The sequence below is a fragment of the Elephantulus edwardii genome, unplaced genomic scaffold (assembly GCF_000299155.1).
Source record: "Elephantulus edwardii isolate Elephantulus edwardi_28Jun2011 unplaced genomic scaffold, EleEdw1.0 scaffold00285, whole genome shotgun sequence".
In the NCBI taxonomy this organism is placed as follows: Eukaryota; Metazoa; Chordata; class Mammalia; order Macroscelidea; family Macroscelididae; genus Elephantulus; species Elephantulus edwardii.
In genome coordinates this window covers 1,896,548-1,908,660 of record NW_006400035.1, presented here as the reverse complement: position 1 = coordinate 1,908,660, position 12,113 = coordinate 1,896,548, and the positions used below count along the sequence as shown (strand labels likewise).

At 39.6% G+C, this 12,113-nt stretch overlaps 1 protein-coding gene across 5 annotated transcripts in view; it reads left to right on the top strand.

The window, feature by feature from the left end:
• Window positions 1-12,113, top strand: part of FOXP1 (forkhead box P1) — a 419,751-nt gene that overhangs the window by 67,727 nt on the left and 339,911 nt on the right. For 2 of the 5 annotated variants that reach the window (XM_006900487.1, XM_006900489.1), the window contains exon 1: window positions 11,696-11,885. In XM_006900487.1, the coding sequence (XP_006900549.1) occupies window positions 11,709-11,885 (177 nt within the window). In that variant the 5' untranslated portion in view covers window positions 11,696-11,708. Of the gene's footprint in view, window positions 1-11,695; window positions 11,886-12,113 lie in introns of those variants that run through there. The other 3 variants (XM_006900490.1, XM_006900491.1, XM_006900488.1) reach the window with 2 other exon arrangements.

Genomic DNA, 12,113 nt, shown 5'->3' with positions numbered 1-12,113 from the left:
CACCATATAGCATTTGTCCCTTTGTGACTGAGATACCTCACTCAGCATAATGTCCTCCAGGTTCACCCATTTTGAATAATATTGCTTGAGTTCCTTGTTTTTCAATGCAGCATAGTATTCCATTGTGCGAATATACCACAGCTTCTCTACCCATTCGTTTGTTGATGGGCATTTTAAGTTCCAGAGCTCCTTAACAGTTGACTATTCCTCTCTCTCATCCTTCCTCTTCCTCCTTTCTCCCCCCACAGCACTCCCCAACCTATATTGCTGTCTTATTGGAACCTACTCATAGCTGACCCTCCAGTGAGTTTTCAGAAGTTGTATATTACAGAAGGAGTTTGCCCATCCTTATTCTGCAGGGCAACTGGTGAATTCGAACTCCCTGTCTTGAGGTTGGCTACACAACTCCTTAGTAAGGGGAATAGCTAAATAAGTCCTTGATGTCATCAGATGAAGGTTTAGGCTTTAAGTGGGAGAGCATTTAGTTATTTGTTGAAAATCAGTATTTGTATATTAAATTCATCTCTTATATAAGCATGCCTGAGAGTAAATATCAAGATAAAGACCTTTCTTAAAAAAGTGTAATTATAAAATTAGAAGTGGAGGAGTAAGTAGGGATATACCATTTTATTTTTTTGTTTGTATATTTACAGAATTCTAATACAAATTCAAACAAATTCATTCAATTTCCCTCACCTCTCCCATCAAGTTGATTAATCCCCTCTTCCCCAAGTACATCTACATCCCTCTGCTTCCAACTTCTCCCAACCCTTATACTCATGCCACAATAACGGTCTTATACAATGTTTATCCTTGTGGGACTGAGTTAGTTCACTCAGCATAATGGTCTCCAGTCCCTCCCAAGTTATGTAATGATTTGCAAAGTTATTGCTCCTGCTTGCTGAATAGTATTCCATTGTGTGAATGTACCATAAATTCTCAATCCATTCATTTGTGGTTGGACATTTGGACTGTTTCCATGTTCTTGCGATGGTGAATAATGCTGCTATGAACAGTGGTGTACGAATCTCAGTTTGTGCCTCAATTCTCATATTCCCAGAGTATGCTGAAAGTAGTGGAATAACTGGGTCATATGGAATTTTGATGGTCAGTTTTTTGAGGAAGCGCCAAATTTCCTCCCAGAATGGTTGCACCATTTTAATCTGAATGCTTATTCTTGTTTACTTGATAAGTGCAAAGTATTACCCACATCCTTTCCAGACCTCTTTTGATTCATAAAGGCGATAGCTAGTAGCATATTAGTTCACTGAAAATGAACAGAATGTTTCTCAAACTTCTCGTCAACAGGAGGCTTTGTCCTACTCAGTTCTAAAAGCTCTGTAGGCTCCCCAAGATAGGCCACTGGTGGCAGCCTGGCCCATGCCTGCCCTCCATGCCAGCCAGGCCTGCCTTTCTACTTTCTATCTCTCTGTGGCTAAATCAAGCTCTTCTGCTTTGTTTTCCAGTCTCTACTGTACATTTGACAATTGCACGGCTTCGAAACAATTTATTAAGTTCTAATGAATTTGCAGATTTTAAAAGATAAATCTAGGAATCTACAGTGCACAATAAAGTTGAAAATAAATAAATCATTTTTAACAACAGGTAATAGGCATAATTTATGGTGTTACAGTGCTATCTTTTTTATATTTATGATGGATAATGCTCTGTTTTTGCCCTGATATTACTGCTTTAAATTATACCACAAGAAAATTAATGAGAAAGTAGATTTATGAGTTTCTTTAGTTTGTCAATTCGGAAATTAATTGGGTGTTAATTTTAGCCATCCTCATCAGACCAGGACTTTAGTGTGTGTGCATTACTTTGCATTCATTGTGGCTTACCTCCCATTACTGTGGGTCACTAGCTTTGCATACATTAAAATAGCCCTCCGGCTCATTCTCTTGATTACTTTTCGAACTGCCATGCATTAGAAAATTTACGCCTTTCTGTTATAATTATGAAAATTTGGTATTGAGAGATGGTGCCTTCATAACACAGTCAGCGTTATTGACTTCTCTGCCTGAACTTATCTCTTGACTAGTCTTTTCATGAAATGGAGGCCTGTCACAGGAGTGGTGGGGGACTTTAAATGACTCATTCACAATTTGCAGAAGTCATCTCACATGAGAAAATACTAATTGACTATTGTTAATTTTGCTTGTTTTTTTATGTTCTTCTTCCTCTCCCCCATTCCCCACTCTAGGTGTTTTTCCTTCATAAAGAGCATGGTTTGAAACACTTACTGGTAAACTGGGGCTCAGCATCCTAGGACCAATAAAGGCACCTCCAACATATCCATTCTTTCTCACCTTCCTTCCTTAATCCCTACAATCCATTAAGGAGCCCTGGTAGTGTAGTGATTGGATACTTGAACCTACTCCCTGGCTCTTTGGGAAAATAGAATTAACAATCTTCTCTTTAAAGACTAAAACCCACTGTGGTCAAGTTGATTCCACCTCATTATGACCCTGTAGGACAGACTAGAACTGTCTTCATGGTGTTTCTAGGATGCAGGGCTTTAACAGAGACAGACTGTAGTGTCTTCCTTCCACTGAGGGGCAAATGGATTGAACTGCCAACCTTTCATTACTGTTTCACAGTAGGACATACCTATTCTGTTCCATGGTGACATTGTGAATTTGAATAGAGGCAGTGGCACCCAGCAATACAAATTGTGTTCTATTTGTTGTGCCTTTCACTTGCCCCTCACCTCCTCACTCTCACCTGTCCCAGTGCATCAAGACTGGGCAGGGTGAACAGATACAGTGTATATGCCTTTGTGAGGTCCTGGGGCATCCCCCCAGTTTCTGAACTCTTGCTTTCATCTAGGAGGCTTTCTGTTGTTCGAGTCCATCTCTGTTTTGAATGAGAGTAGCATAAGCATGAAAAATGTGCTACTGAGCTGGTTCAGGAGCCCACACCACTCCATCCTACTTATTTTGTTGTTGTTGTTGTTAGGTGTCGTCAAGTAGTAGACAACTCATAGCGACCCTATGAACGAAAAGCCTGAGCACTGTTCGTACAAAGTTTCCCAAGGCAAGCCATTTTTGGAAGTGGATGCCTCTCCTGCTTCCTCTTGCTTATTAGGAGAGAAGAGGGAGCTCTGGTGGCCTAGGGATAAGAAGCTGCGCTCCAATCCTGAAGGCACACAATTCTAATCAAAACTGCCAGCTGTTTTGCTAGAGAATGATGGGCAGTCTCTTGTTGTGCCCTTCACTCGCACCCTGCCTCTGAAAATCCACTGGAGGGACAGCTGTGGGTCTATTTTGACTCAGTGGTACACAGCAACAACAACAGGGGAGAAAAGAGGAGTGCTGGGTGGCCTAAGAGTAAGAAACTGTGCTGTCAAACCAAAGGTACACAGATCAAATCCACCATCTGCCTCACAGGAGCAAGAAGGGCATTTCCTCCTATTCTATTTACAGCCTCTGAAAACTGGCTGGAGGGTCAGCTCCGAGTTAGCTCGAACACAGTGGCACTGTTACAGCAGGAGGGAAGTTCACGTGACTGTGCCTCTTTAAAACACCATACAAACCCTTTGTTTCCCCATACAAACCCTTTGCACAGTCATTATCACTTAATATCTACAATATGTTTTGTGAAATAAGATAGTATATGATTTTGACATAGTGTGAACACTACATTAGATACAGATGGCTCCAGTCCTATTCCTAAGTCTGTCATAGCAATTTGTGTGTAAGTCGAACCATGAGGTTTTTTCTAAATCAGACAGTAAAATAATGGTCTCAGTATATAGTGTCCATCTTATGCATATAAACTTTAAACACTTCAGTATATCTTTTCCAGATCTACAGAAACATCTTGAAGATGATAATAATAATGTTTTGATGCTTGTTACAAAGTAGCACTTGTTGTAAGGAACCATATTTCTGAGAGGTTTTACAGGAGTTAGACTCTCCCTCAGTGGTCTGTGGCCTTATGCAGCTTTCAGGTGTAGCAACAGAGTGCTGTTCATTTACTGGCTGACACACAGAAATAAACATGTGCTTTCTACTATGATACACACAGATCTTTTAAATTTTTTTTACACTTTATAAAAACAATTGTTGAGGATTTTTAATCTTAACATCCTTCATATTGTAAAATTTATCATGGAGTTAACAGGTGATAAAGGATAGCGACACATTGAAAATACTGAGATTTAATGGAATCCCAAAATCTCTGTAGATGTTCATTGAAATGAAAAATAAACAACCTAAATTAAAAAAAAAAATATTGAGATTCACAAAGTCTCTCAACTTCCTTCCCTTCCTCCCTTCAGTCTTGTGTTAGCTCTTCATAATTGCGTGTCATTTTCCTTCTTTTCTTTCATGAACAATGAGAAAAAGATTTTTTTTCTTTTTGATAGAGGGAGGACTATGTAATCAATCTAATAATTTCTCTAAAAGTGATTTTTGTCATTAACTTTGCTACTCTTCTCCCCATAGAAGTCGAAACATATTTTATAAATCTGTGTTTAGTTTAATTTACACATCCTTTCATGAACAGTCCAAGTTCTTTTAAGGGCATTTATTCTGCTTCATATAAATAATTGATCAGCCAACTTAATTTACTTCTGCCTGACTTGGTCAACCTTAATTAACTGCCCTGGAATCAAGACTGAACTTTTTGTTAACTTAGAATCTTCCACAAGCTTGATAACAAGGGCTTTATTTTCCCTAAATTTTTAACATTAACACTGTAACCAAGGAAATAATTGTAATAACAAAGCACTGCTTTAATTTACTGTAAATACTTTGATCTGGGCATTCTGAATTTTCCAGAATATTTTTCAGAGAGCAGTTCTGTTGGCAACGACAATAAATAAGCATGTGAAACATAATTCTTGTCTTTTTTAACAAATTCTTCTGCATCAGAATTGATCTTTTAAAATCAGTATCTCTGTATTTCCAAGAAGGATATGACATGGGCCATTTTTACTTCCTTAAACTTTATCACATCCATGTAATTGTAGCATCAGCCTTTTTGAACCTGTGTTTTATGCATCATGTGTAATGTTAAGAGACCCAGATCCTTAGAGAAAGTCATCCAAGAAGCCAGAGGAAACTTTGGCTTTGTCGCTGGAGACAGAGGTGGGCCAGGCCCTTTGCATGTCCTATCCTCACAGTTAATACTTGGGATAATGTTTCTTTTTTCATTATCTTTTGCTCTAATTTTGTCATGGAGCAAGACAGTACATCCACACAAGTGAGTCCTGGAGAGAAGAGGAAGTTATACAAGATGAGTTCCAGGGACAAGCTCCCTCTCAGAAAAGAGGATTCTATGTTCATGATCAATAGCATCTGATCACTGTACTAGTGTAAAACTCAATCGAATAGGACACCAGTAGTTGTTTCCCAATGAGTATTGGCACTTGAGTGATTGTATTTTAGATACTTTGCTTTGTTCACCTTACCACCCTTATTGTTGTCTTTTCTGGAATTAGATTCTATTTGCTGATTTACCCATTTACAACCTTGCACAGTGTTTTGCAAGTGGGAAATGCTTAACCATTTATTGACTGGACTAGTTAATGTGTACAGGAGCTTAGTTGGCGTAACTCAAAGGCTGCAAGTCAATGGCAGTTTTAAATCCCCCAGTGACTCCATATAGAAAGACAGGCAGGGTCTTGCCATGACGATTTACAACTAAGGAAACCTGATGGTGGGTCAGTATGAGTTAGAAAGGACTTGGCATAATGTCAGTGAGTGAGCTCATGTCGGAATCAAGCATAGTTATATATGTACATTTATCCCTTAAAATCCTGAACTTTTTAAAATTTGAAAAGTGAGAAAAAATACTACCCACCTTTTTTGCTCCATAGATTTGTTATGAGGTTAAGAAGTATACCTGGACTTAATAATTCACCAAGCTTGTTACAGATACGAAGTTTGTATGAAATGGTTTGAAATGTTCCATAGAAAGAAATATTTCCAACCTGTACCCTGTTAGACATTTTCTTAGACCTTGACGTGCTTATTTTAAATTAAACATGCTTTTTAAAAAAGCTGTTTTGTACTGATTGGTGTGGGAGGTTATAGGAAATCTAAAGTCTTCCAGCCTATATATTACTGCTAGCACTTGACTAATTAAGGATATCCTCAGACCAAAATAACCCTTTGTGTAATTTTGGTCCCTAAAGCCTCCACTATCACAAACCTGATTCATAAGCCAAGCTAGTTGGCACCATTCCTGTAAAACTTGAACTGGAGGATTTAGCATTCTTCTTAGAAGTGCATGGAGCAGAGACTGGGCCTTCTGGCATGTGTGCTGGAGGTGGTTCTGACTCCTCCTCCACCACGGCGTCAGATTGAGGCCACAGAAAAGCAGCACAGCCTCTTAGATACCTATTTTCAGATCTGGGGTCCCCATGGCACGTGGTGCAAATAGAGTCACAGCTTCTACTCACAGCTGTACTTACTCAGGTTAATATATTTATATACATATGCCTCAATCAGAGGATAGATAATCAAGTTTTTATAAAGGCAGGTACTTTTTTGTCTTTGGGCTTCCATTTTTCTGATATGGACGGGGTTTTCAGGAACTACAATTATAGAGTTTCTCTTTAGGCATGTTTTTCTTTGTTGTTAAGTGCCATTAAATTGACTGTGACTTATAGTGACACTGTGAACAACAGATCTAAATCCTGCCAAATCCTGCACAACCGTCACCATCTCTGAGCGCTTGAGCTCATTGTTACAGTCACTATGCTTCTCCGTCTTCTTGAGGGTCTTCCTCTTCATCTGACCCTCCTCCTTTCCCGGGATGATGTCAGTTTTAAAGGACTGTTTCACTTTGACAACATGCCCAAAGTATGTGACATTGAGTTTCACTATCCTTGTCTCTTTAGAGTGCCCTAATTACACTTCCTTCAAGACAGACTTCTGGCAATCCTCAGGATATGAACTAATCTTCTCCAGTACCATAGCACAAAAGCATCAGTTCTTTTGTCATCCTTATTTAGTCCAACTTTAAGATACACAGGACTTGAAAGACCACAGCTTTGATCAGGCACACCTCAGTCTTTAAACTAACATCATTGCTCTTTAACACTTTGGAGACATTATTGACAGCAGATTTTTCCCAAAGCAGCATGTCTTTTGACTACTGCTGCCATAGGTAGCTCTGGTAATTAAATAGGGAGTTCTGGTGACGTAGTGTAAAGAAGCTGTGCTGACATCCTCAAGGCATGCAGTTCAAATCAGTCAGTGGATTCAAAGGACAAGGATAGACAGTCTCCTCCGGTGTGATTGACTACTTCTGAAAACCTGCTGGAGGATCACCTATGGTTTGGTTCTGACTTGACGGCACACAGTAACAACAACAACAAACCATAAGTATTATTTTGAATCAAAAAAATTTAAATCATTAACAACTTCAATTTTTTTTTTTTTTTCATCTACCATGATGGCCTGTTTGCCCACTGGCGAGGATTTTTGTCTTCTTGATGTTGGGATGTAATCCAACAAGTCTTTGATCTTCTCCAAACAAGTGTTTCAAATTCTCTTTATTTTCAGGAAACAGGGTTGTGCCATCTGCATAATGCAGGTCGTTGATCTGTATTCCTGTAATCCCGATGCCATATTTCTCTTCATATGTTGTTGTTATATGCCATTGAGTCACCTGCAACTCATAGTGATACTATGTACAACAGCTCTAAGCCCTGCTCTATCCTGTGACAATCTCACCATCTTTGACACACCTACCTCCATTACCCCAATCACTGAATCAATCCATCTCATCAGGAGTCTTTCTCTTTGGTGCTGTCCCTCCACCCTCCCAAGCGTGATGTCCCTCTCCAAGGTCTGATCCCACCTTGCAACATGTCCAAAGTATGTCAGATGAAGCCTCAGAATCCTTGCCTCCAAGGAGCAGTCTGGTTTCACCCTCTCCAGAACAAATCTGCTTATTCTCTTAGCAGTCCATGGTATATTCAGTACTTTTCTCCAACACCACAGCTCAAAGGCATCAATTCTCCTTCTCTCATCCCTATTTATTGTCCAGATCTCTTATGCATAGCAAGTAATTGCAAAGACCATGGCTTTTATCTCTTCATATAGTCCAGCTTTTTTAATTACTTACTCAACATACAGAATAAATAGATACAGAAAAGGATACACCTCTCATGCACACTTTTGCTGATTTTAAACCATGCTTTGCTCCCTTGTTTTGGTTGGACAGTAGCCTCTAAGTCTATGTAGAGTTTTCTCATGAGCAAAATTAAGTGTTCTGGGATTTCCATTCTTTCTAATGGTGGCCTAATAATTAAATATGGAGCTCTGTTGGTCTAGTGGTCATGGTTCAAATCTATCAGCTGCTCTTTGCGAGAAATGGGTTATCTCCTTCTGTGTAGTTTACTGCTTCTGAAAACACACTGCAGGGTTAGCTATGAATCAGGTCCAATTCAAGAAGAAGGTCCTTAATGCGATGGATTGACACAATGACTGTGACAATAGCGGAAATTGCTACAGTGGTACAGGATAGGGCAAGATTCCCTTCTGTTGTTCGTCAGGTTGCTGTGAGTTGCAGTCGACTTGAAGGCACTCAACAAAAATGATCAAATGGGCTCCCTTGCTAAGACAAGTAATTTCCTTTCTCAACTACTATGACTTCCTTAGTTTCCATAAGCAAGCTGCCATTGAATTGACTCTAACTTGACTCCATTTGTGTCTGAGTTGAACTCGGTTGCATGGAGTTTACACTGACTGTTTTTTCCAGAAGCAGATCACCAGGGTTTTGTTCCAAGTGTTTCTGGACAGAGTTTAACCCCAAGTCATTTGATTAGCAGTGAAGTAGGTGAATCATTTGCACCATTCAGACACTCATTAGTTTTAATTCAAATTGGCAAATATAAGGAATAGAAACTAAAACCAGAGGGGAAGCACCCAGCTTTCACAAATTGATTCCTTTTGTGGTGACGAGCAAGGTCCTTATATTGCCATGGCATATTTTTTTCTTTTTCCATACTTTTCTATTTTAGAGAAGATGTTAGTTGATTTTTTTCTTTTTTGTTTTTCTGTTTGTTTTGATATATTCTTTACTCTGTAAACAGTAAGGCTATGAATACAATTTTTAAAGAACAGTCACTAATGGAAAGTCTGATTTGAAGAAATAAAGAGCAAATCAACTGTTGCTTCTGAGTTTGTTTCTCATCTGTTGGGGGATGGAGGAGGAATTGGATTAACTTTTTTTTTTAAGTATGTCTTTCTAGTTTATGAGATTTGTAATCAGGTTGGATCATACTACACAATGAAATAAAATAAAAAAAAATACTATTCCCTTCCTCTTTATAGTTCTTTCATTTCATTGTTGTGCAAATCTGCAGAAAGCAGACTAAAACTAATTTCAGACAAAGAGGACAGCCTGGTCCAGTGAGGCCTGGCATATTTGACATTGTCCTGCCATCACGTGTTTCATGTGATGAGAAGCAATCTGCAGCCTGGGCTGCATCTCTGCCTTTCTGTGATTAGAACAAATTGGTGTTGGCTTTCTTCTGCCTTTTATCTGGGATCTAGGTGTTTCATGTTGAAGTCTTAATTATTCAGGCAGTTCTCAGCTTTGATCTTTGAATTGTAAACTTTTTTCCTAATTGTTGTTTAGTGACCATCGTAAAGCCTCCTAGTTCAGAAATGTGGAGTGTTTCATTGTTGGCTCATGTTTTTCACCATGTACCATGACCTTAGAGCACACCGGTGGGTAAGAGCTTTGACTGAATTAATCCACATCCTGATTCAACCACTGAAAACCAAGTGCTATCTGCCCTATTCCTACTCACAGTGACCACATAGAGGGTAGAGTAGTGCTGTCCTCCATGAAATTTTCAGGATCTGAGTTTTCAAAACTAGATCCCCGCATATTTGTTCCAGGGCACATCTGGTAAGTTCAGGACTCCAGCATCGGAGTTCAACTGCGTTCGATCCCAAGCAAATGAAATTAACCCACAGTAAGACCCCATTTACTTTTTGGCATATTGGAAAAACAATTGTTATCAGGGTTAAATTAGAGGACATATGTGAGTCAGTTGGCACAACAATGCGGGTGATCAATAAGTGATAACAATTAGTAGTCGATATTATCTGATTTTGTCCTAATTAGACATCTTTCCTGATCTAAGAGAGCTGAACTGACTCCCAGGAAGAGTATTTTTTGCCTAAATGCCAAGGGAGTAGCAGTCTGTAGTGTGTGCTCTGCTAACTCTGCTTCCTGTGGCTCACATCCCCCAGCAGCTCTGAAGGAATGAGGTGGACAGTCTCCTCCTGTGTAATTTACAGGCTCCAAAAACCCACTGGAGGGTCAGCTAAGAGTCAGTTCTGATTAGACAGCAGTGAGTGTGTTGTAAGGAGTGATGAAGATTATGAACTACATTTACACTGGCAACATCTCACTACTCACTTTGTACTACATTATGTTTTATTAGCAATTCAGAATTTTTAAATTCAGACCTTTTTATACATTTTTTTCCATTCTATTTAGGCAAGATTTGTTGTTATTGTAGCGTACCATGGAGTTGGAATTGACCCATAGCTGACGCTCCAGCGAGTTTTCAGAGGCACTTAATCACATGGGAGGAGAGTGTCCATTCTTCCATGGAGCAGCAGGGGGCCTCGAACCGCATGCCTTTGGGATTGCAGCGCAACTTCTTGCCACTAGGCCATCAGAGCTCTTCTTAAAAAGAAATATAAGATGGCACAGCTCCCCCTAAGCCTTAAAGCAGATAAAATTCCTTGGCTTTCAAGTTAATTCTAGCTTATAGGGCAGAGTAGAACTGTTCAATAGAATTTCCAAAGCTGTAAATTCTTCTGGGAGCAAACTGCCACCACATTTTCTTCCCACAGAGCCTTGAGTGGTTTTAAAGCACCTCTCTTTGAGTTGGCAGCTGAACACTTGACCATTGCACCACCAGGCTCCTTAAACCAAATTACAGCACAGAGATGGAGCATGAGAAACACTGATATTTGAATGGGATTTCTCAGTTTTAACTCCATAATAGAGACTAGGGCTTAACTTGATTTGGCTTTTGGAAAGTGAACATTTTCAATTTTTCTCTCTGATAATGGCTTATATTATTGGAATGGCTAACTTTGAATAGTTGTAGCATTTAAACAACTCTGAATTGTGTGAATCTTTAGAATGCTTTCTAGTGTGTGATGCGGGGATTCCTAGTGAGGGTTCCCAAGTGGCCTCTGAGAAATGTGTGTGTCTCCTGATAGACATGGGCTTATTCCTTCATGTAACTCCTACACATACTCCGATGTGATGTGATAACTAATACCACGACTCGGATTTTTAAGCAGAACATGATGACACAATCAGATTAGTTGGATGCTAAATTCTAAGGTCATTGAAAATAATTTTTTTAATCAGAAAAAAGCAAATCCATCAGGAACTCAGCTGAAAGATGGTGATTTTATTTTATTCATCATGTAACTGAAAATATTTTTTTTCTTAAAGCAGACAAAGTTAATATAATTAAGGCAATACTACTGAAACTTGAATTTAGACTGATAATCTCGTACACATAAACGAGGAGACTAGACCACTAACAAAGGGATAAACTGAGTGTAAGAAAATGACAACTGTTTACAGTTTTTGGCAACATTTAGAACAGGGTGCTCCTCCTGATGTACAACAACTGTTTTAACAGCTGCTTTTGTCTTTCTTTTTCTCCTCCTCTCCTGAAAATTCTCTCCCCAGGGTTTTGAGTCATGATGCAAGAATCTGGGACTGAGACACAAAGTAACGGGTCAGCCATTCAGAATGGGGCAAGCAGCGGCAACCACCTGCTAGAGTGCGGGGGTCTCCGGGAGGGAAGGGCCAACGGGGAGACACAGGCTGTGGACGTGGGGGCAGCCGACCTCGCTCACCTCCAGCAGCAGCAGCAGGTACTGGGCTTAAGGGTCCCTGGGTGGACGGTGGAGTGAGCATATTGTCCTCGAAACTCTCAACTGCTTTGAATGCTTTCTGTTTGCCTGTATTTTAACAGCCTCCAAAAGCAATCGAGGGTTGCTGTGAGTTGCAGTGAGTTTGCCTCATTTGTTAGGGTTGGAGTAAGGAGTGCTAGTAGCATAAAATTTAAACGCGCTTGTTTATTAACTGAAAGGTTGATGGTT